At 34.0% G+C, this 26,779-nt stretch overlaps 1 protein-coding gene across 1 annotated transcript in view; it reads left to right on the forward strand.

The window, feature by feature from the left end:
- LOC113402829 (cell growth regulator with RING finger domain protein 1-like) overlaps nt 1-26,779 on the forward strand; it is a 36,204-nt gene that overhangs the window by 4,854 nt on the left and 4,571 nt on the right. Inside the window, exons 3-6 of the mRNA XM_026643161.2 lie at nt 7,200-7,335; nt 21,561-21,702; nt 22,248-22,355; nt 22,880-23,039. Coding sequence (XP_026498946.1) covers nt 7,200-7,335; nt 21,561-21,702; nt 22,248-22,355; nt 22,880-23,039 — 546 coding nt within the window. The remainder of the gene's footprint in view (nt 1-7,199; nt 7,336-21,560; nt 21,703-22,247; nt 22,356-22,879; nt 23,040-26,779) is intronic.

A 26,779-nucleotide genomic window follows, 5' to 3' on the forward strand; every position in this document is an offset into this window, starting at 1 on the left:
CATCGTTTGGCTTTTAAAAATAAATAGACCACCACCCACAATTATTTAAACCGACAAGTCTCGAAAGTCATATTTATTGAAATTGTGTATTATGCTCTAATGTATTGTGACTATTGTTTGCTTACATTAAGCAATATCATAATATGTTTATAAAAAGTTTGTTCTGACTAATTATTACCGCACAGCCAAATTAGTCTTGAAAGATGAAATTTGGATAGACATACAAAACTGATAACGCGAAAAAATAGTGACACACAGTTGACTACTAAGTTCACGCAGAACAAACACACGGAAAGTGATATGACGTTAAGCGAGTGTCAATTTTAACTGGTACATACACCAATATGATAAAATTGGTTGGTTTGTTTTAGTTATTTTGTAGTGCGACTCTATCTAGATACATAAATAATATAAGTTTGGAATGTAAGTTAATTTTATAGCGTAGGCATCCGGTATGTAACGATTTTTGGAAAATTCAACTACAATTCAACAGCAGAAATAGATTGATCAAATCAAATCAATATATACTTCATTCAAGTAGGCTTTTACAAGCGCTTTTGAATCTTCATTTAATGGACATCGTCATTTAAGTGAAGCTACTACCGGTTCGGAATGTAGATTCTACCGTGAAGAAACGGCAAGAAACTCAGTAGTTACTCTTTTTAAAGATCTAAAAATACAGTCATGTTAGTTAAATACAATTATATATGTATGTAATATATCCTGCCTGGAAGTCAACAGTTCACTGGGCACACATTGGGCCACTTTGTATGATTTTTTTTTTTTATGTTTAAAGGTCTACGAAACAAAATGACAATCACAAAAATAAACATGATTACATTTTTCATGATGTAGACACGGCATGCGTTTAATATTAAGTACCAATTAGCGTCTAGTCCATGAGAGCAGCAGAGACCAAGCATACATTTGTTTTTTTTGTTTAAGTTGTGTTATTTAATCTATTGAAATATTTTTTTAAAACAATTTTTAATGAGGCTATAGAACGGTCGGCAAACCTATCGTAATAATAACTAATACTATTGTAAGAGGAACACATGCGGTAGAAAGGCGAGTGGCTAAGAACATTTGTTCTAGAGATAGGAAGACAAAAGGTCCTAGAGTTGGGCAGGCGACTGTTTGAACGAGGGATGGAAAATTTTATGCATTGCAGGATGTCGGACGAGTCAGTAAGCCCATGAATCAGCTTGTAAAGAAAGATAATATCGTTCATTTTTCTTCTAGTACGAAGTGAGCTTGCTCTGTAAAAATTGAGCCTCTGTATGTACGACTTATTATCAGTTCGTGACATTTATTATCAGTGTAAGTGAGGTGATATAAAAATCTCTTTTGAACACGTTCAAGTCTATTAATGTGAACCTGATAGCAAGGGCTCCTATACTACACTACAATATTCCAGGATATTTCGAACTAAGGTATTGAATAAAAGAACAGCAACACTCGGCTGCTTAAATATTTTTAAATGTCTAGTAATAAATCCGGATAGTTTAGATGCTTGTTTTATTATATGATCAACATGTAGCCTATAACTTAATGAACTATCAAGTGTAACGCCAAGGTCACGTATGCTCCTTACTTCATGTATAGTTGAACTGCCATTAATATAATATGTCACCGACTCAGAAATAATCTTGCGAGAAAATTTTATGTAAAAACATTTTGTAGGGTTGATGTACATTTGATTTATGTGCCACCAATCACAAATAGAGTTTATATCCGCTTGCAATATTAGCTTATCTAAATCACTTTTTATTACACGATAAATTTTAAGTCATCAGCAAAAAATTTGAAATTTGATTTTATGTTAAAGCATAAATCATTTACATTTAATATAATAATTTATTTTCTGTTAGTATGTTTCTTAACAGCCGCGCTCTTGTGTTCTGGGAACGCAATAATACCGTTACAAAAGGAATCTTTCAGTCATTTGCATACAAATAGAAACCCCCCACTAGCGGTTATTTTAGTGAGCCATTTTGTCTTTTGTATTTCAATGAAATAGTAAACATTTTCCTAATAATAGATGTCGCCCGTGACATCCCTCGCGACTTAGAGGTTGGTCGTCAAGTGTTAAGTATAAAAAGAAGCCAATGTCCTTTCTAGGAGTTCAAGCTTGTGTCATACCAAATTTTGTTAAAATCCGTGGTTTGACCGTGAAAGACCAACAGACAGAGTTACTTACGTGTTTATAATATTAGTATAGATAAGTGTATGTTAATAGAACACAAGATTTTAATTAAAATTATTATTTCATAATGTAAGTTTTTACTGCACCACCATATTGCCGTCTTCCATACACATTATCCTTCTAACCCAAAGGTTGTCTGGAAGAAATGGCTTATAAGCCATAAGTCCGCCTTTTGCTTGGCCAATTTTTTTTTAAAGAAAATATATTTTGTATCTTTATGTATATTTGGTGTGCAATAAAGAGTTAAATAAAATAAATAATAAATAAAATAAATCTTTTCTTCGATCGTTACATATGAAACGCAATGCCTACTCCAATTTGACCTTGATCGTACAATCGCACCTCTATGTACGTCGAACCAAATTGAGTAACATAGATCTACTGCTGCTTGTCCTACTGTAAATAATATCAAACTTGATATTCTTATTTTAAATATTTATATATATCTAACTTGTAATTAAACATGGTTCGCTTCATGTGATAGGCTGAGGACAGGTAGGCGATATTATCAGTATATGACGTTAGTGCGTCAAGATAGGTATGTATATATAATATTTAATTCTTTAAAAGAGTCCTCTTGGTTAAATTCAATCAAATAAATCAAAATCAAATCAATAGAAAAACTTAAATCTATACTGACATTAAAAAGATTATTTGTTTAGTTAAACGTTAATCTCAGAAACTACTGGTAGTTGAAAAATTATTTTAGTGTTAGATAGCCCATTTATCGAGGACGGCTATAGAACTAGGTAATAGGGCTTTGTGCAAGCCCGTCTGGGTAAGTACCACCCACTTATCAGATATTCTACCGCCAAACAGCAGTACTCTGTATTATTGTGTTCCGGAGTGAGCCAGTGTAAATACAGGTGCAAGGAACATAACAACCTAGTTCCGAAAGATGGTGGCGATGTATAATATGGAATAGATAATATTATTACAGCGCCATTTTATATGGGCCGTGGTATATACTCACCTACAATTGGCCCATTTGATCGTCTGCCTACTTTTATCATAAAAAAATCTACGACCAATAACAGCAAAATGTTGTAGTATAGCCAAGCTAAGTCGGGTCGAGCAGCTAGCTAACAATATAAATATCAGTTTGTGAGATTGGATAATTAGAAGACAAAATCATAAACATTATATGTATCTCTAGTTTAAATTAGATTGTTATTTACTTAAAAGCTGTAATAGTTTATTACATAAGAAATGTCGTTAAGAAAATATATACACAAACGTCATTATATGCTAATAAAATGCTAATGACGTCTATATATAAAAAACATGAATGAATTGTAATTGAAAACTCGTATTAATGTTTTTAACAATATTTTTGTTTGGTAATTTTTATTTTTTTTTTCTTATAGTCGATGATATTTTTTGGAACCGTATTTCGGACATTTCATACAGGTAAAGACATTATCCCGGGATATTTTTAACCAAGTAAAGATGAACGGCTGAACTTTATGGATTATATCTATATTAATATATTTTTTTAAAAATAATTCGTTGGTACCATCCAGGTGACTCCAAAAGGTCAAAAAGATATATTTCATCCAATCAGTAAAGCCATTTAGAGGAAGAGGAAAAGAATTACGAAAAACACGCATTCCGGAATGTTTTATGTTCGTGACCCCGGAAATCGGTGGCAACTTAAACTTGGGCGACGTAAATTGAAATGAATACGATAAACAAAAAAAAATTAACATAATGTCATCGGGCAAGTTTAAATACGAAACATATTCTTCAGTAGGGATAATCCGAGTCGGTCATTTTTTTACAGAATAGAATTGCGTTTCTCATTCTTAATCTTAATCAGCCGGTCAATACATTACCTTTGAAATTTTGTATTTAAATTATGCTCCTTTAGGAAGGTAGGCGATTAAATGATCTTTCTGAGGTACTTTTGCCAAAATACTGATGATGTGAAACTACACGGGGGTCTATCGAGACTAATGTTGTCGCTCGGTGATATTTGTAAAAATAGAGTACAAAGTCAGTGGCTATGTAGATGAAAACAAAAAGCGAAGGTTTGCCTTAGAAAAAAACTACCTACCAGTTACTATACAGCATAACAAGATATGCTTTCGATCGGTCACAACGCAAAAATGAAACAAATTTGTTATTAACTATGTAGATATACTCATTATCGAAGATCTCGCCTGCTTCAATTAAAACGCGATTTAATATATTCATTCGTTGCAGCCGAGTAACATAAGCGCTTATCAAGATAAAATCCAAAAAAAATTAAACTCTAACAGATTTGACAGATTTGATATGTATAGAGAAAAATGAATTAATAACTTTAACCTCCATATTAGAGAGAAATATATTCCCAGTGTCGACTAGATGTAACTAATTCGTACTTAATGTACGGGTGACATCGTTATTGACGGAATATATGCACGCGAAAGGTTTGTCCAATTGTGATGGCCGAGTCAATGCCCCACGGTAGGTACTCCCACTAGTGCAGCTGGTCGTACAACTCGTTCAAAGCTTGTACGACTTTCTAGGATCCGCTGGGCATTCATTTGAGGTATTTAACGTAAATGTTTCTAATTCAAACCTAACGCCTAAAAATATTTACAAGATTTATTTTTCATTACGAAACTAAAAACATACGAAACATTTAGTTACGTTTCATTCTAATCTATTTTCTGGATTCAATAACACTAATAATTTCAGGTGCAAATCATATGTCAACCTCAGAAATAAAATTGCTTTAAAAAGTAAGTAAACTAATATTTATACATGAATGTATTGAACTTAACTTACTAAGAAATTTAAAAAATCATGAAATGTTTAATATATTACAAATAAGAGTTACTTGAAGTCAATTAAATTTTGTTTTTTTTTGCAATTAAAGTATTTTATGTTCCTTAGGTATACTGAACTATTAATCTAGTGTCAGCAATTCACTTCGTATTTTGACAGCAGACTTAGGGTTATGTGCTATTTTGATACGGGTCTTTATTTCTATAAGTATCAATTTACTTGGTGGTGGGGCTTCGTGCAGTGCCGGTTGGGTAGGTACCATCTCGGCAGATAATATTCCGCCAGACACAATACTTATTGTTGTTGTATTACTGTTTGAATTGTGATTGCGCTCCCAAAGAGTATTTACTTTATTTTAACATATAATACAAAACCATGATATACACATATACGCCTGTCACGTCAACAGTCTAAAAAAGTGAGTGTAACTGAAAATTGTAGTTGTACTTTAGTACTCGGTAATATTATGTACTAAAACCTCCTTAACGCACGATTTTTTTACTTGTATACTTATATAATAAAATCAAAAATATATACTGATATCTCCGTAACGCGCTTCATCTCCTGTTATTCGTTTTATGTAAATCGCTTAAGTTTTTTCAGTTAAGTGTAACAAAGAAAACTCCCTTCATTTCTCTATACTAATTATATAAAACTGGGAGGAAATACTGGTCCGATGTGAAAAGTTTCTTTCAGTGTTAGATAGCCCAATATTCGAGGCGGAATATCAATGAAAAATGTTGCAAAAACGCGGAAAAATATTCCTTTTGAAAACTTTTGTTGCGTGCGCTGTGTAAACGGTTAAAGTTTCAGAAAAAAACATATATGACAGAATCTGTAATATAGCCGAGCTATGTCAGGACGAGTAGCTCTTGATTCCTTGACTAATGGTAAGTCAATGAGTCGTTCTAAATTCGATAAGAATCTGCTAATATCGACAAGTTAATCGTTCCTAAATGTCGTAACGGATATATTAAAAGCAGATATTCCCTTTATTATAATAATTTGTATTCCAAGAGTATTTCGGATTCTCAGAGCCGCAATAAAGGTGTGTTCTCGTGTGCGTGGGCTTTTGGCAGAGGCCATACTACGAAGTACTAACGTGACTTGGTTCGGATCATTGCCAATACGCCCACTTATAGGCATTATAAAAAAAAACTGACACTATTTTTATCGTTGCCAAATAACAGACATTGTCTAAATGTCAAGTGGAAATCGTTTCGTACGTGCTCGGAGGTTACGATGAAATATTTTTACACTTTCGCTAGATACTGAAATAAATGAACACCGACGTATAATCTCACACATTCGTGATAGGCCGATGTTGAACCAATTTTTCGTCTGTGATATCAAAAACCAAATTTAGTAAGTTTTGTGGAAAAAAAAAAAGAAAATTATTCCATACGCTATACGCACGTAACAAAGGTTACAAATACAATACAGCAATTGCTAAAATTTATCACCCATATCAATTATTTTATTCACATATCGATGGCTGTTACAGTTTGGATGAGGGAGGCACTGTAAATATTGGTACAAGGAATATGCACCTTACGACCCATTGGCACGTCCATTAGCACGTCTGCCTTCCTGAAATGTATAAAATATGCGTATCATCATTATTAATCAGATGTTTTGCCAGTTTTACAAAAGACATTTTCGTCCACCATAACTGTGAAATCGCCTTAATTTAATGGAATATTTTTTGCCATCACTCGTATATTCATGATGATGCATAATGTTTGAATTTGTAATTGATATCGACCAAAGTACAAATATTAAACACAATTATCAGGCTTTTAGCGACAGTCTATATTGACGTTTAGCTAAACTAGCCTCCGTCGCTAAGATATTTAAAATAATTGTAGTTAGCCTTCGGATTCTCATTAGTATGGAATAAAACCTGGCCAATGGACATTTTCAAAGCATTTGATATAATATAGCTGTTATTCGCGGTTCTACTCGCGTTTTTGTATTATTAATATTATAAATGCGAAACTCTGTCTGCTACGCTTTCAGTTAAATTACTGAAATGAATTTGATGAAATTTGTTAGGAAGCAAGCTTGAAGCCCAAGAAGGACAAATATATACATTTGTCCGTCTGTTGTAAAAAGCTACAATTGAATGAGGCAGTTCTTATGAAATCGCATACCAGATACTTGAATTGTATTTTTGTCAACAGTCACCTGCTATTTAATTCTTTCCCTATTCCATCAGGAGTGAGATGCTGCGTGTCATCCACAGTGAGGTATTGGCATGCGAGCTGGTGGGGAGCGCCCGTCAGAGACTTGCATCAGACGCTCTGGGGTACCCTACCGGAGATTCTCGCGTCAAGTAATTTGAACTTTAGTAGGTAAGTTCTACACTTGATATTTATTATTAATCGACATTTAGCATATTCCAATCGAATCAAATAAGGAGTAGATTTACATATTCTGCTTTGTTCTTGATGAATATATCTTTCTTTACAATACGACACTATAAGGCATGTCTACATATATGCACTAATTTTACTTACAAAGTTTTCATAGCAACTTCGCTGACATTGAAAACGGTTTTTTTGCGAATTATTGATATAAAAAAATTTACCAACGAAGTCGCGTCAATTCATTCTACAAGTTGTTTGTTTGTCTCTTATGATAGGAATGGGTTTTAGGATTGATTTCGATGTCGACATCACTCTAAAATAATCAGTGTTTCTACTATATTGTGCATGTATTAAACATATAAAACTTCCTCTTGAATCAATCTATCTATTAAAAAAAAACGGCATCAAAATCCGTTGTGTAATTTGAAAGATCAAAGCATACACAGGGGCAGACAGCGGTAAGCGACTTTGGGTTATACTATGTAATGATACACTTCAAACATATTACAACAATGAAAGTGAAGCTATATAATAAATAAACGAATACAGACAGACTACATCGTTTTTGATTATCCCTCACAGTCGTGTAATTTTAAAATCCGGTAGACCCTCTAGATTTTCTCTTTTCATCGTCATAACAAAGGAAAAGGGAATTTTCAAATTCATTCTTAACTTTTACGAAGAGTCGTATGCCCCAAGGCACGGAGATTCAGAACAGACTAGTTCTTAGTCCGATAACGAGGAGGTTTTTTTTAAAAAGTTTTACAATAAGATTAATAAACGAGTAACCTATTTTATTATCTTTTAAAGGATATAAAAAAGATGGCTAATCTGTTGTTGAACATTCGTTGTGTTTTAATTTTATATTACAAGGAAGTGGTCACCACCGTCCATAGATAAGGGCGTTGTAAGGAATAATTATTCCTTGCCACCAACCTTAGGCTACCGTTCTTGGGCACATTTCAGTCAATTTACACGATAAATTAATGTTTCCTTGTGAATCACACGGTCCATTGGTGAAAACCCCGTTCAGTGGTATTTCAATTAGTGGCATTCAAACAAAAAGACGCGGCAGGGCTTTGTTTAATAATATGTAGTGGTATATTCATCTATACTAATATTATAAATACGAAAGTAACTCTGTTGCCTCTTTGCTACCGATTTAGATGAAATTGATATGAAGTTAGTTTCAGTCCTGGGGATGGACATAAGCAACTTTTTTTAATTCACCCCTCGAAGGAGTAAAAGGGGGGTTTTATAAATTTTGCACAGGTAAAGCCACAGGTTCAGCTATTGAAATATATTTCATCGCATAGATCTCAAGTTTGGATTGATGGATGTTTGTAATTCAATCACACCAGCACGGTTGAATGGGTCTGATTGATATTTGGCAGAGTGATAGATTATATTCTGGAATGGCACGTAAGTTGTCTTTTTATACTGGAAAAAATTACCTAACACCAGCAACTACGCTCTACCGTCAGACGGTCGAAACCTCAACCGGAAACTGGTAATAAATAAAATCGAAACAAACTTCTCAATCGATTATCCTATAATGGTTGTTAAATGACTTAATATTAATTTCTGATGAGTCATATTCATTAGAGAAGGTGACATGACACCGTTCATAATTGAATTTGCGAAAACACATTAAAAACCTTTTAGGATCTCTTTCGGTTAAAAATATATAATGACTGTCGCGAAGCGAAGACGGCTCTTTATAATGAGAATTCATTAATTCATATTTTCAAATTAAACGTAGTTATAATATTTTTTTATTATCACACCTAAACACAAACAATGCACACACCCACAAATAGACACATAAAACACATATATGTCAGAATCAATATTTGTTTTTGCTTTTATTCCATATGTTAAGCGTATCGTCGACCAATTGAGTTGAAGCTTGGTATAGTTGTAGTAAGATAGAGATAGCCCAGTGGTTAGAACGCGTGCATCTTAACCGATGATTTCGGGTTCAAACCCAGGCAGGCACCACTGATTTTTCATGTGCTTAATTTGTGTTTATAATTCATCTCGTGCTCGGTGGTGAAGGAAAACATCGTGAGGAAGCCTGCATGTGTCTAATTTCAACGAAATTCTGCCACATATGTATTTCACCAACCCACATTGGAGCAACGTGGTGGAATATGCTCCAAACCTTCTCAAAGGGAGAGGAGGCCTTAGCCCAGCAGTGGGAAATTTACAGGCTGCTAATGAAAACCGTTTTAGTATATAGTTGTCGGTACTTGCGTAAAGGTTACTGACAGTACCGACGGAACGGATGATTGTTTACAAAAACGTCGAAGGAGACTTTTCAACGCAATAAGCCGTTAGCAGTAACTATATATCGATACAAATTAATAAAGTTGAAGATGTATGTTTTTTTTTATTGAAATAGGAAGGCAAGACTTGCAAATATGCAAATATAATCACCACTGCCTTTAGAAATTGGTACTGTAAGATATAGTAATCATTGCTCACATAGTCAATGAAGTTAAAATTTTACATCATGTGGGTCTTAAGATATCAAAATAGCTACCTCTCATTAAGGTAATGTAACTATATGCAAGCTATCTTAAAATATTTTATCGTAATTCTGTATGTTTGTCCAGTATAATCATCATTGAAAAATAAATTAAAATGTAAATATTTCATCAAAATCAGTGGAGTGTATCAAAAGTTTGCCGATATATCAGACGTGTGAGTTGGTAATTATAATATTATAATAATAATCAATAAACCCTTTTATATGTTTTTCCAAGCTGTATGTAAAAGATGACAAGAGTTGTTTACCTTATTAGTTTTAGGAATGTTTATTATCACTACATATTATAAAACAAATTCGCTTCCCGCTGTCTGTCTGCCCCTGTGTATGGTTATCTTTAAAGCTACGCAACTGATTTTGATGCGGTTTTTTTTTTAAATAGATGGAGTGCTTCAATAGGAAGGTTTATATTTATAATACATGCACAATATAGTAGAGAAACACTGATCATTTTAGAGTTTTCAAATGTGATGCCGTAAATGAACATTAGTTTAGATTTATTCGGCCTTGTTTATTTATGCTGAATTAAATTTAAATAAAGTGATTCTGACGACATAGAAATTTATATTAAAGCTTGAAAGCGCTTTATTGTAGAATTACTAAACCATAGACCCTTCATTATATTCATTCCATATGGCTACGGGTATGAAATATTAAATTAATAAGTCAAAAAATATTTTATACAAAATTTCTGGTGGCTGTGCTGTTGTTTATTGAGTAGTTCCTTCATCTTGAGCCAATCCTGGTGTAGGATCAGGTCAGGCTCACCATTGGCGTTGCCATCGGAACTGAAACAACACGTTAATAATCAAATTTTCTAGTCCGTAACATAACAACAAGTGGAGCTAATTCAGCTTGCATAATTTGACCCAAACAAACATACATTGCAAGTTAAATAAAATCAAAATAGATTATTCATGTAAATTTTATGTATTGAAACTATTCACGGTCCGGAATGTAAATTCTAACTCAGTGGTTAGTAATTTTGTTTAGCCTTCATTTGTTTATCCTTTTCTCGTCGGAAACGCATTACTCGCTGCTCTTTCCATCCATTCGACTGCTGCGCGGGGGAGGGATGTCTGTGGGATTTGACTGATACAAATATTAGCCACTTGTAACCAACCGTACATCCGCCATTGTGGAAAGTTACGACTTGCCCATTTGTGTATAACAGGTTTTTGCCTCAGGGTACTGAGAACATCCTCATCCTGATTGGGCTTTTTTATAGTAAGGGCAGGCCCAATCCTCCCAGCCGTCTTTCGCGGAGCGTAAATCCTGCATAAAGTGATACGAATGCTATTTAAATAGCTTTTTTTATAAATAATAATCTATAGATATTAATATTATAAATGATTTTTGATATTTGATTAAATTTGGTATGCAGCATGCTTGAATGGAGTTCAGGAGGAGGAGGACACATTTTTGGGCACTGGCGTAATCGTACATAATTGCCAGACTTTGCCAAAAACTTTAGGAATTTGATTACTAACAGTTTTTTATTGTGTGGAAATGTTATACATATATGAAGCTTGATACCGAAGTGGTTGTACATAGGTTTGGCATATATGACGTAATATGTATGTAAATAATTGAAATAAGCCAATTGATTGGCATTTTTGCTGTCTTGTTTTTCGTCCGCTATGTAACTGAGCCGCCCTGTTAGGGATGATAAATGAATATTCAATTTCAGCTTAAGTGATACCTAAAGATCCTGAGCGTAAATAATTTCTAAAAATACTGAAATATCTGTTACATTTAAATCAGAAGGACTTTAAGGGCGTTTGTCCAGTGGCTAACATAAAAGGCAGACTCTTGAGGTCCTACGTTCAAGCCCTGAGTCGGGCTGATAAAAAGTTATTAGGTTTTCCTGTTGACATATTCTCAGCAACTCGGAGCTATGATATGGAAGTAAAATCTTCCAGGAAGACGACAAGCTCGAAGTCCAGCGAAGATCTGCTGATGTTCAGTAAAAATATAAAATAACGCCAAAATTTATAAAAGTAAAAGGTAAAAAAAGGCACGGACAACTGTGAGCCCGTGGATGTTGTAAATTAAATTAAAAAAAAAAAAATACCCATACATTGGAAAGCAAGTGAAGCTGATTCTGTCTTTTCGGATTTGCCATTTCATCGGTTTATGAGAGTGCACCTGTGCGTCATAATCTGTCCTGCACAGTTGAGGGTTTTCCTTTCAGACTGACCTCCGTGGCCAAAATCGGTCAGGAGGAAATCATCACATTAATATAAACATTGCTTATTGTTAGCTAAGTATGTTGTTCTACATTAGATAACGTAAACGATGCTTTTTATTTTTTTACGTTGAAAACCAAATCATTGGTTGTTAACGAAATTTATATCAGTGTTAATGCATTGCTTACGTCATTGCAGGTAGCTTTTTTGCAATGAAATATAATCAGCAAACTTATATATATATATTAAGTTCGTTAGTTTATAAATGTACTTAATATATAATGTCGCATTTTGCATTGTTTGTTAACGCAATTTTGAATTGTGTTCTATATTCGTGATAAGGAGGTCAAAATACGTTATTATGCCAAATTCAGATCGATCGGAGGTATGCGCTTTTCAGAAGTACACCCATTATATGTAAGTACTATGTTCCGCGTATGAGGCTACGTTTCGCGGGTCATTAGTAAATTTTTCGGGATATAAAAGCCTTTGTCCTAGTCCAGACTAAAATCTATCCCTACAGTTCAGCCGTTCTAGCATGAATAACAAACATCCATCCGTCCAAACTTTCGCTTATATATTATTAGTAAAATGTTATTCTTAGTATATCCTAGTCAGAAACTCTCTAATGGTATTTATTGATTTTTCATGTAAGTGAAATTGTCTCTTTATTAGAATAAACTCTTTTGAACATAACATTGTATTGCCTACTATGAAAACAGTAGAGGTTCACAAGGTGATATGCATAATGAGTAGAATATACGTATCAATGTAAGTGTATCACCGTAAGTTGGTTATCAACATTTCAAGAGTGAGATACGAAATTAGTTCTTATAGTATCGCACTGCAAATCTTAGCCTAATGACAAGAAGACTCTACAAAGACTAATAGTACAAAATAATTTAAATGCGGTTTTATCCACTTTAAAAAAGAACGAACATTTGTTTTTTTAACTGTTGTTCTATTCAATTGAAATTAAATTAAACGAATTTTATTCGTCGTTAAACGTCACTATAACCTAAAAAATACGGATATGTTTTTAAAAACGGAGACATGTATGACGATGTATTTAGTATACATATAATTAATTAAAAAAAAATACATATTTTTAACTTATTTTTCACCTAGAGGAGTAATAAAAATTTTATATTATGGTTTTAAAAAATTTAGCGCAACAAATTAGCTGCCACTCAACTTTACGTTAAAGATGACATCTCAACACTAGTTATTAAATTCTTATCTTACCTTCAAGTGGGTTCCGTAGTCTTATTTTTAGTATGATTCCAAAACTGTTGTCAAATTCTTTTTCTATAATATTCATACAACATTGATCTGACTGATTGGTTAAGACATCGACTAACCTTGAGAAATTAATTTAAAAAAAAATCAATATTTAAATGTCTAGTGGTATCTGTGGCGTTGTGCTGTGAATATTCTATTACCAATTAATATCAATACTTTGTATTGCTCCGGAGTAAAGTGAACTTGAACCAGATTTTGATGAAGACTGTGACGAGAAAAAGTATTTTGAATCTTGTGATTTGAATGATTTGAGTGTTGTGATTCATTGACAAAACGTTTAATGGCTTATACTTTACCCTAACGAATAACGCTAAAGAATTTTATCTGCATCGGCATTTTTACTTTCTTTATCAAACGTCCAATGAAAATATGTGTTTCCATGTCTAAAGTTTATACAAACGAAAACCTCGGCATTCCTCCTATAAAATATGTATGGACTGTGTAGGATTGAATCGCTAGTAATAATTAAATAGCAAAAATAAACATAGACTTCTTTAAAGGTCAAACGAATTTCTATCGTTGCTTCAATTCTGTTTAACGATCAATAAAACAATTGATTGATATAAACCTTACTTTATTTTTTACGGAGAACAAATTAAATGAAATTATCTAAGAGTAAAAATCACGTACGTATTACATGTCTGCGTTATTATTAAGGAACAAGTTGTGTCCTCCGCTGAGGGCACCTTTAGGACGTGAGTAATCTGAACCGTTAATAGACTTCCGACATCTGGCTTGAGTCTTCACCTTCGCGCTTGGTGATGCTGTCGAGGCCAATAGGGCCAATAACTTATAAATTCCAAAAAAAAGAGCACCGTTCAAAAACTATACGTACAATTTACTGGATCGTATACCATCCAACAGCGAGCAGCCGGATATTTTTGGTGTTTCGTAGCAACTTGAAAATATGTAATGTATTTTATACATGCAATGTTTTTTTTTTGTGCTTCATACGTGAAGACTACTGAATGATAATCAACTGCATTGGTCCGTGTACTTTTGATTGAATTGTTTCTGTGAATATGCCGATGGTGTTTCAAATAAATAAATAAATGCGAAATTTTTGAATGCCGTTGATCTTTCCACCTTTTTTCAGGTTAATAATTTAATGCCCAGCGACGCGAGCGGGCAACAGCTCGTATAACTGTAGAGATTAACGTAATTTGACGGACAATTAAATCTTTACTATCTTTTAAAAACATCGGCTATCAAATCCACGCTTCTTTTTCATTTTGTATAGATTATATTGCTTATATTCAATTACATATTTATAATATGCAATTGAATATAAGAAATAATTTGAACAATTAATAAAAAAAGAAAATTAGTTGCATGTAGGTACGTTATGTGCCAATCCGCAGGCGTAATTAAATATAGTTTTTAATTTTATGCAAATAATTAATTCCAATAAAATAATAATAATAATAAACTACTTATTAATAATAAAATAATTATTATTATGTTAAATGTAATTACTTATTTTTTCACCTCTACTCACAAATTTAAACATTCACAGTTTAAATATGTAATTGAATAACCGTTATTACAATTAACTACTGAAAAGAAGTATATTTAAAAATAAAAAACAAAAGAGATATTTCTATGTCATCCGCTATAATATTGTACTAATTGGAGCGAACCTTTTTTCGTCATAACCGCAATTGAAATTCAAATGTCACATTCGACCTAATCAATACATGTTTGATAGCGAATGATTCGAATCGAATAATTTACAATCTGCATGTTCGATTCAATAATCGTAAATAAGCATGTTCATTATCGATTTTTCATGCACTGAATTTCATACCGTCCTCTTTAATAGAATCCATATCACAATAAAAATCAATAATAACTACAGTTTACGACCTCCGTGGTCGAGTAGTGTGTACATCGGTTTTCATGGGTACGCCACTCCGAGGTCCCGGGATCGATTCACGGCCGAGCCGATGTAGAAAAAGTTCATTAGTTTTCTATGTTGTCTTGGGTCTGGGTGTTTGTGGTACCGTCGTTACTTCTGATTTTCCATAACACAATTGCTTTAGCTACTTACATTGGGATCAGAGTAATGTGTGTGATATTGTTCAATATATATTATCTATTTATTATTATTTATTTATTAAATATAAATATACTTGGTGGACGAGTGAAAGTGTATGTATCTTGTAAAATGACAGTGAAAGCCTTTGTAAGAGTATATTTAAAAAGAGTATATAATATATACTCTGTTCAATCTATTCATTATATATATTTAATCATTTAACGTCTTTTGAGGATACTATTTCAAGGAACATTTTTAAACTATTCTAGTTAAAAAATTAGGTTTATTTTACAAAATTGATACAAGTAATAGTCCGTGGCAAATATCAAAAAATATATAAATTTAATAGTTGAAACTTATAAAACTATACGTATACCGCAAAAACCGGCAACCTTATTTTACCCCCTGGAGGGGTAGGAGGAGGGGTCGGGCAACAGCAATGTTCCTTTGAATATTTAATATTAAATATTTGAATATAAAGGTAAGCTAGGCGTCGATGCCGGTGACCTCCAATTGTGTTTGCAGTTTGCACTCGAAACAGCTGGTCGATGCTAACGAATTTTCCTATTCCAACATTCCGCCTACTACCGGCCTACGATAGGTAAAATACATTAGACTTGGAGCGTGGCGTTTCCTGTAATCTGGCTATTCCCGAGTCCTCGAGTCCCTAGAGTAATAGGGGGTTGCAGGTATACTAGGGAAGGGTGAACCGGGTCAAACGGGAAATCCAGTAGGAGTATCGTATGAGCCCGTATCGGGCGGTAATAGGCGGCCGGAAGTACGCGCTTAGCAACAGCCCGACCAATACAACGAGACCCCTGCTTGAAAAAATTAACGTAAACATTAATTAATAATAATATATGCTTCTACTATTTCTGTTTTATTTTTAGAACATCTTGTCACGTCATAAAATTAATATACAGCGTGTCAATGAGTATGAAGTGTTAATCTCTACATGGTATGAAACAAAATCGCTTCCCGCCGTCTGTGCGCTTAAATCTTTCAAACCACGTAACTGATTTTAATGCGCTTTTCACAATGAACAAGTTTATAGGTATAATAGATACGTATTTTACTAGAGAATAACTGAATATTTCAACTTTAGCCTGTACCGAACAGGTGAACCTAAAATCGAATCTACTTAGAAAAAAACGGCGTCCGCCTTGTTCACCCTAAAGGTATACAGTTAACAACAAAGTTTAACTGTGGGATAAATAAAACTCTCTCTTTCTCTCTCACTATCTATCTATCTCTGTCTATTATATACGATTTTAAATAGAATTATTTAAATTTAGATTTAATTAATTTTTGAATTGTCGCGGGATTTCTAATTATAATGTCCTTGTCTTTTAATTATTCTCAAACGTTGTTATTTTATTACATTGTTTCTGTTATTAAATATTTATATATATATAGCGAAGGCGGAGTCGAGTGTTTTTTGTATATTTTTGTCCTTAAATATAAAAGTTTAATATAGACGTTTATTAGACGCGGATTTTGGAGTCAGGGCTTTGTGCAAGCCCGTCTGGTTAGGTGCCATCCACTCATCAGATATTCTACCCTCTAACAGCAATACTTAGTATCGTTTTGTTCCGGTTTGAAGGGTAAGTACGCCAGGGTACAAAGGACACAACATCTTAGCTTCTAAGATTGGTGGCGCATTGGTGTAATGTAAGGAATGGTTATTATTCCTTACAGCGTCAATGTCTATGGGCGGTGGTGACCACTTACCATCAGGTGTCCGCCTACCTATTACATACAGTAAATATAAAACTGTATACAAATCAGTAGCGTTGAGATGTGGAAATAACGTTATCTGATTGGTTATTTACAAATCATGCAACTGTTGCATTGGTGCATTTATGTAAACCGACCGGTGACGCGTTATTTTTACGCGCTTTAAATTATTATTATTAGAATCAATGTCGCAATGAACGATCGTGTTCAATATTTAGTGTCGATGTTCATACAGAATAGTTCTACGGGTCAATGTATATATTAGCGTCTTCGTGTCAAGTAAATCTTCGAAACGGTGTCATAATGTCGCCTGCCTCATGTAAATATACAACACGATACGTCAGATATTTCAAAGACTTATTACCTTCACTATAAACAATTTTTAGCCATTGTATTTTTTATTCGATACGAGCTGTCCGACCCGACTTCGTTTTAAGGAAATAAGTTTTTTTTTTTTTTAATGTCCTGCGTCGTTACGTAGCGGCATATCAAGAGATCCACACAGGTACAAAAAATACTAGTATACTAGCTACCCCAACTTTGTCCGAGTGAAAAATATAATGTACTCCCCGGTCGCACCGTCATTTACCGGGTTTATACTAAACTTTTCAGAGGTCTACACAAATACAATAAACAAAAAAAAAATCATCGAAATTGTTCCCAGCGTTAAGGAAGAGTTTAGTTAGAAGAGTAACTTGTTTACTGATTGACAAAAATCCATCACTGCTATAAATCAACTATGTAATTATATGTTAAAACTATATATCTCTGAACGACAAAGTCCCTTCGGTTTTATCTCTAAGGAGACACGCACACAGATATAACTTATACATCATATTTGTTCTTTGTATTCGAACAAAAGTAGTTTTAATTATGTTATTATAATACATTTAAAAGTACTTTGATTTTATTTATATTTCTAGATAGACTGAAAAAAAGTCGGGTTCAACAGTTGACAAAGTACACGCACACTATTAAAGTATGACGTCTGACGAGCGTAGCTATCACCAAGTTATTAAAAAGTTGAATAGTTTGTTTTAGTACATTTACTTTTGTAGTACAACAATCTCTAATCCATCTCAATAAATGGGCAACTTAACGGAAAAATATTTTTCTGGCCCGACAAAGGAATCTTCTCAGGTCTTAGAATTTAAGCTAGCTGCCAGAACATAGAAACAGATGGCCCTACTACACGTCTGATGACTTCATAAAAGTTTATCGCACTTGATAAACATTTTAATTGAAATTAAAATGTAAATAATTACACGATAGATCGTTGTCTGAAATCAAAACAAACGCATTGTTTTATAATTACATCATAGCCTGAAGGCATGTTTGAAAATAATTGTGATACGACGTCCATGCCATTGACTCGTATCGCCTTTGTTGCGCAACTGTGCCAGTGGGTTTCTAAATTACAACTTCGTAATGTTAGGTTCAATCGCGTGAAAACACCGCTTCGCATTCAACTACAGTTTTACGAAAAAAAAAAAAAGTTAATTTTAATTTTAGAACGCAGTCTCATCCGCGATGCTTTATAATTTATGCTTCCTTTCAATCGTATCTATAATCTGTTTCATTTAAGATGTACATGTGCGAACTGACAGAAGTTGTCACGTGAGGAAAAAAGGTTATGCCCTCTCGAAGCAACATATCCCTTTCTTGCTCTTCTCTTTGTGCCTTTATATTATTTAAATATGTATTTGTTATTGTTTTAATTCAGACGGAATTTTAATAACATTATTGTCATTTACATATTCTCAAACTTTGTAAATTCATGGTATCGGTTATTTAGTATATAATATATCGAGAACAACTTCGGTCCAACAGTGTGTCCAAATAAGTTAGTTAACTTTTTATTAGGATTAGATGTTAAATTTAAAATCGATCATTCCGGTCTTGTATTTTGGAAATAAATATGTTTGAAACGATTGCGTTTTAAATTAACCTAAGTAAATGGCACTATTGTGTTGTTTATAACAATTATTGTTTATAAACGGCTTGATGTCGCTACATTTCCAAGGTGAATACTAATAAATGAGGGGTCGTTTTTTTCGTAATGCTCAACTGAAAATACTACTACTACACAGCGCGCATTAATCTTTAAAGCCGTCATTGAAGCCTTTGGTAAACATAAACAAATATGAATTAAAAGCCATTAAACTAAGAATTGAATTGAACAAATATGAATTACTTTTTCATTTGTAACATTTTTCTTCCTGCTTTCTTGCAATCTGCGAAAGTGATTTATATCTGCGAGAAGGGAACTAGGCCACCTGATGATAAGTCTACCCCTCATAGACATTGGCGCTGTAAGAAATGACACCATTCTTACATCGCTAATGCGCCGTCAAATCTTTTTAACCTATAGTTTTTAACCTATACTTTTTTGTACCTATAGTTACACTCGCTCAATGAACCTTTAAACCGGAACACAACAATACTAAGTATAAGTACATATGTTTGGCGGTAGAATGTGTTATGACGGGATTGCACAAAGCTGGGCCTTGTAAGTTAAGGGTGTTAGACCACCAAACGTATAAGCCGAGGTAGCGCGCGATTGATTTGACTAAGAAGCGCGCGCGGTGCTAGAGTTGATCGTCAGATGGTAGCAACCCATTTTCAGAGAGGATATAATGTTAATGGCGCTTATTAGCAAGGTGATATAACACAGATTATTTGGCCAATTTCACGTGCGAATCATTTTTTTTTTGTGTTATCGGTGGACCACTTTATGGTAAGTTACACTGGCTCACTCACCCTTCAAACCGGAACACAACAATACTGAGTACAGCTATTTGGCGGTAGAATATCTGATGAGTGGAAGATACTTACCCAGACGGGCTCGCACAAAGTCCTACCACCAAGTTCATCATGAAATAAAATAAACTTTGAACGAGGTATTAAACAAACGTCAAAAAAATACAGCAATGACATTTGGTGTTCATTGGCGGAAATATTGATCCAATTTTGTAAACGTTTTTACTGGTAGAAAGCTACATGATATAGGGTTTAACTTATTTAATTATTAACTAATTTAATTATTCATAAAACTTTGAAGGACAGTGTTGGAATATTCATTAAGTTTACCGTATTATATTCGTTTTTAACTTTGGTTAATATTATGCGCGACTTAAGCAGGGAAGCCTGCGTTCAATGTAGATTACACATGCTACGGGTTTCCATAACATATTTTCTTAAAAGGATAGAAGTATGTTACAAAGGTGAAAGGTCTTATAATGTAATTATGGTTTAACGGGTTTGTTTCACATTTTATTTAATTTTTTTCTTAGTTTGATATGGATTGCAAAGTAAAAATTGTAAATTTGTCTGTGCGCCTATCTATTTCATTGAAAAGTAGCTGCTCTACGCAGTTTAACCCGCACTTAACGTTTATCCTCCGCCCATGTAATGTGATGTTACGTAGCGTATTAACGTTCTCAATAAATGACCTATCTAACGTAGAAGAATGTTTCCGAAATAGCCGGGTAGATCCTGAAATAAGCGCGTTCAAACAAATTCTTCGGCTGTATATAAAATAATCTATTTAACATAACAGTATGGAAAGAGATATTTGCCATCTTTGTGTCTTAAGGGATTAACATTTTATCTACTGTAGCTAAGTCATTCACAAATTACGTGACGCAAAATCAAGGTTCTCGACGACAAAATAATGGATGATTTTCTATGAATCTATAATAAACTGATACCTTGTATATGATATAAGCAAATATCTTCGAAACTATAATATCCCTGAAAACAAGAGGTGTTTTCTCAGCCTTTTTTACCCTACAATTTGAGATTGATGCAGTTTCTAAATTGCGTGGTATAATATTTGGTAGATTTAATATCAGACGACTCACAGCAAGATGTACCCCGTCATTAGGTTAGGCTTAAGTTGACGTTTAATTTAATACTTTATTAGTATGTAACCCCATTTTAAACTACTTCGTTATTTTATGATTAATATAAATTACGGTTATAGCGTGTGATTGTACGAATGGTTTAAGTTTCCTTATGTAATAAATACAAAAAATATACCGGTTTTAATTGATTTAAAACCTATACAGACGTTATTTATGTCCAGCTATTTTTTCTTTCTTCGCATCTCAGTCGTGTAATAAACATATCAGCGGTGGTACCACTGTCTCATAAACCATTTATGATGTCTTCTTAATTCTTTATACCATTTTTATGTTTTTATCCTTTAAATTTTATTATAAATTATTGTTATTGTTGATTTTACCAAAAACAAACGATTAGGCACTGTTTCCAGTGAAACGTATCAGATCGACCTTCAATTTTCATGCCCATAGGGGCAAAATAATTTTAACTTCAAAGTACAGACTTGTATTATCTTGTGTTTGATTTAGCAACAAGTTTCTTGTTACAGAAGCAGTTCGCATGGTGAGAAGGAAATGAAACTATCATCAGAGCCATTGCAGTTGGGCCCTCCGCCCCGAACCTGCTACCCGCTAGTCGTAATACTGGCGCGCGATCAGCGAGACACAGCTGAGCTCAGGCCGGATGATACGGTAAAATAAAGGAGCCTAAATAAAATATAATTATATATAAGTAAAAGTCAACATACCCCTGAGGAGAGCTCCGCCAAGCCACGTGCGAAGTACAGTACGGTCGGCCTGGAATGCGTTATATCAATATGATCCCGCAGCCTCTCCAATCAATGACTAAGATGAACATCACAGTGGTCTTAGTCAATAAGAATCTCACATAATCCGGACCCCGCACAGGGACCGGGTACTTTTCTGAAGATTCCCATTTTATGAAAAAGTGGATAAAACGTGTACCAAAGATCTCGGGTTCAACCGAATTTAATCTTCATAATCTGCTTGGCAGTAACGATTCATCGTGACGAAACATATCCATCACACCATAACGTATGTGTCGGATGAAAATGCCAAATGTATATCTATCAATATTTCCATTAGGTATTATAGAATATGGCCGATTATTGGCAATTATGACACATAAATTTGCTACATAGTCTGCCTTCGCCATTGCAAATTGAACTGTACAAACTAAAAATTTAATAATATAATTTATCTTTCCCTCGATTCAGGTAGCCCTAGTGACAGTCGTTCACATCCGGGACGACCAGTGCCCGCTGCCCAGCGGCATCATAGCTCAGTATTTGAAACAAGCTAATGGACATTTGTCCTGTTTAAAGGTATTTTATTATATATTTATAAGGCTTATTAGTCCCAAATTTTACAGGATGCCAGGATTAATGAAAATTGCAGTGACTGGAATACTAATAATAGATTCTTTCGCCGGTTCTTCTCAGGTCCGAGGTGTTTATTTCCGAACCGGAGGTAGACTTTTGACAGTCGATGAGCAAGTGTAACGCTTCTATATTGAATAAAGATTTTTTATAACCGAACTGAAGTTTCAAGAACCCTGAGTTTTCATGAGCTTATTATTTATGTCGTAGCGTTGAAGGAAACCATCGGCAAAAGCGAGTGGCCAGTACGAATTCTTCCCACCGGGTCTATTGCAGTTCGCTTCGACCGATACTTATTCAATTCGAGAAATTGTCACCGAAAATTTGCAGCACGATCTTATTTAGACATTAATCAACACCTAGTAAATTTTCAGACGTATTCACGTCAATCTCGAATGAAATATTAAGAGCTTATTAATGTCGCGGTGTAACAGTGGTATTTTATATAGAATGTAACGAATGCGTTCCAGCAACTATACGTGTCGGGCGAGTCCGGCGACGCGTGCGAGGGCGAGGGCGAGGCGGGCGGCGGGTACGCGCGCGAGGCGCTGTGCTGCGTGTGCGCCGCCGCGCCGCTGTCGCGCGCCCTGCTGCCCTGTCGACATGCCTGCCTCTGCGCGCGCTGCTTGCGTGAGTCCCACATTAAATATCCTGATCTTCAGTATTCTCATACCTCCGACGTAAAGTTAAGATTATACAGATGTATACGATTTAAATATAATTAGAATGTTTTCATAAATTATTCATTAGTAAGCAGTAGTCGTAAACACATATTGTTTCCGATAGATTACGAGAACCAGAATATCGTAAACTTAATAGTTTCAAAAATAACAATATAAACGAAATTTAATTTACGTATGAGAGAGAAGCGATGGTCCTTTACCAAGTCGTAAAATAAAAATGCAGTTTTTAAGGGATTACTGATATAGCAGTACTTCGCCAAATCAAGCGTAAAACCCACGGTAGAGGAGATAATGGAATAGATTAAGGGTTAGAACCCATAAACCTTTGAGCTTAAGGTTAAATCGGTCATTATAGATCGTATGTATTTATTTTGCACGTAAGCATGTGAGGTCGAAAAAATAATAATTTACTTATATACATTAATTACAATGATATATATAATAAAATTAATTAACTTACTATCTATAAAAAATATAAGATTAATGACAAAACGATCTATTTATAATCGTGCCGTCTCAACTTATACGGTTGTTAAACTACGACATTGGACGCAGTTTAGTTTACAATTTGTTTTGAAACGTTTAGTTTCCCATTTAGAGGTTCGATTATTTTTCTCAGAAGAATATATGAGAATGTGAGTTTGGATTTTAACTCTTATCTACCAGGGGGGGTTGTTAACGCCTCATTGAAAAAAAACATTTGTAATTAAAAACTGTAAAGTACTATTACAGACCTCTTTTTTTTATGGCATTTGTTGGCGGACGAGCATATGGGCCACCTGATGGTAAGTGGTCACCACCGGCCATAGACATTGACGCTGTAAGAAATAATAACCATTCCTTACATTACACCAATGCGCCACCTACCTTAGAAGCTAAGATGTTGTGTCCTTTGTACCCTGGCGTACTTACCCTTCAAACCGGAACAAAACGATACTAAGTATTGCTGTTAGAGGATAGAATATCTGATGAGTGGGTGGTACCTACCCAGACGGGCTTGCACAAAGCCCTACCACCAATTAAACCTTGCTTGAGATCTTTAATAAAATACGAATAAGGTTATGGGCACAGATGGTTTATGTGTATATTTTTGAATGATTTATCGCATCGCCAATCCTGATAACAAATAATGACGAAGGCTCTAAAGCGGCGTCGTTTTCATCCCATGCGTACTAGCGTACTGTTATGAGTGATGACAGCTGAATAATAAAGTACCACTTTAGTAAGTGGTGGACGTGTTCAGGTACATGTCCGTTTGCTGGGGAACATCTTCCATCCTTTCTTTTCTTACTATTTATTCTGTATAATTTTATTAAAAACTAATAAGGTTTTATTGGGTAGTTTTTATGCCTTTTTTATACGTTTGTCCTCTATGCTTTAGTAAACTATGCATTTGACTTTGATTGTTTGTGTTTGTTTTTTACAATTTATTCCGCATACCCGTCTAAGTCCACTGGACAAAGTATATTTTTCTATATAAGTTAGTCCTTTAATATAAACATTTTACGCAGACATTTATTCAGTAAAGTTAAGTAACCCGTGCAAAGCCGGAACATATATCTTTACCATATAACAACTATATTAAAATATAGTATTACTATTAGTTTACAATATATATGCAGCTTATAAGCTCGAAAATTTCGAAAGAAATCTTATCATATACTGTCACCGACTGGCCGAAACCTCCCCCCCCCCCCACAACCCACTACACATGAGTTCTTCTACCATGTGTCCAAACAAAGATAATTCATAATTCTTATAATTTAACTTAGCAAGCACACGACATAAAGCAAAATGTTGTGTACTTTTTTATTATTTACTTAGCTAAAACGCACCCTCAGCGATGTCGAGCCAAACGACAACCCAGCTCTGACGAACTCTATTATATATATAGCGATAATATGTAACGATATTCATGTGTTCACATTAGGTATTCGATCCGCGGACCGATGATCTGCGTCGGTCGAAGAATAAAGAGGAAGCGGTCACGAATACTAACTTAGCGGTCGTCATGGGTTATTTTTAACTTCTAACAAGCCGTTTCACGCAGCTCTCGATGTATTGTTTGTATTTTAAACTGGCAACATTTTGTTTAAATTAATTAACCGTTGCAGAATGTTGATTTTAATTAGGAGAAACAAAAAAAGTTTTGTTAATTAATTGTTTACGATTCACATTATAATTATTTTTGTATTATAGTGTTTATTTGTTCATTGATAAGACATTAATTGGTCTTTTGATTGTAGATATACTCTTAATTACGTAAAACGTGCTGGTCATGGCCTATGTCTGTGGGTTTAAGAGCGCTACCGGGTTCAGAAATGTGTATAAAAAAATTATCAAAACTTCAATAGAAGTATTTTTTACGAATTATTCTAATTTAAGTGTTATATTTTTTTATATCCCGTCCGACATATAAAATCGCTTTTTTCATTTGAGAAAATAGAAGAAGACTTCAACTTCCTAGAAGATTAAATATTATAATATTATTTTTAATATCTGTGATATACATACAAACTTAAATTGCGTTATTTTTTAACAGTGTAGGTAAAATGTTGCCAGCTATTATAATAGATAGATAGATATTTTAATTAGACGTTATTTAAATCAGTATCGGGATGAGCCTTGAATTTATGTTAACAATTATTAAGATGAATAGTGAAACTAATTTTGTTTGAAAACAAAACATACAAAGGTCACATTAAATCGCCAAACGCTATCTCCTATGTCCTAATAATATTATCAGTATTCCGAACTCGTCGGATACATCCGATCGCATCTGTGCCAATGCCAGCAGTTTAAACTCTAAACCTTCGCCAACGACCTTTGCAACCCATTTGGTGAGGATAATGTTAGGGCCATAATCGGACATACAATATTATTATTATTATTGTAGTTATTTCATAACTATTTAATATTGCGCCACATTTTTTTTAATAATTATTTTATTTTGTACAAGAATAAAACAATCACACTTGTAATATCAATATTCTGAATTTAAAGATTTAAAGAAGAAGAAACTTTATTCAAGCACTTTTGAATCGTCATTTAACAAACTATTTAAAGTAAAGCTACCACCGGTTCGGAATGTAGATTCTACCGATAAGAACCGGCAAGAAACTCAGTAGTTACTCTTTTTTTTTCAACTTCTATATAGTTAAACCTTCTCCGAAACGTTCTGTACCGTCTGGTATAAGTTCTATGTATATGTGTTTAGTATATTTTTTCTGTTAGGCGTTGCAAAAAACGTGTTCTCATTTATTCGTATAGACGGCGGTAATACTAATATTGTGGGAATTAAAGTTGTTTTTTTTTAAATCGTTCTATATATATGCTAAAGATATGACGCCATCGTCATCCATACTAATATTATATATGCGAAAGTATCTATGTCTGTAACCTCTCCGCCCTTAAACCGCTAAACCGATTTAGATTGCAGACCAATCAGGCTAATTAAAAGATGATTTTTTTAAGGACCTTTGTAAAGTATTTATGGTAAGGAGGGGGGGAAGTTTTAGTGCTATTAAGTTTTTAATTTCGCGTGGGCAAAGTTGCGGGTTCAGCTAGTATGTATAATACCTTACCCAGACGAGCTAGTACAAAACTCTACTATCAAGTGAACATTCGAGACAATATTATCTAATACAAGCTTTTAATTAAGCTTTGCCCGCGTAACATTTATAAAAC

Source organism: Vanessa tameamea, chromosome 19 (genome assembly GCF_037043105.1).
Source record: "Vanessa tameamea isolate UH-Manoa-2023 chromosome 19, ilVanTame1 primary haplotype, whole genome shotgun sequence".
NCBI lineage: Eukaryota > Metazoa > Arthropoda > Insecta > Lepidoptera > Nymphalidae > Vanessa > Vanessa tameamea.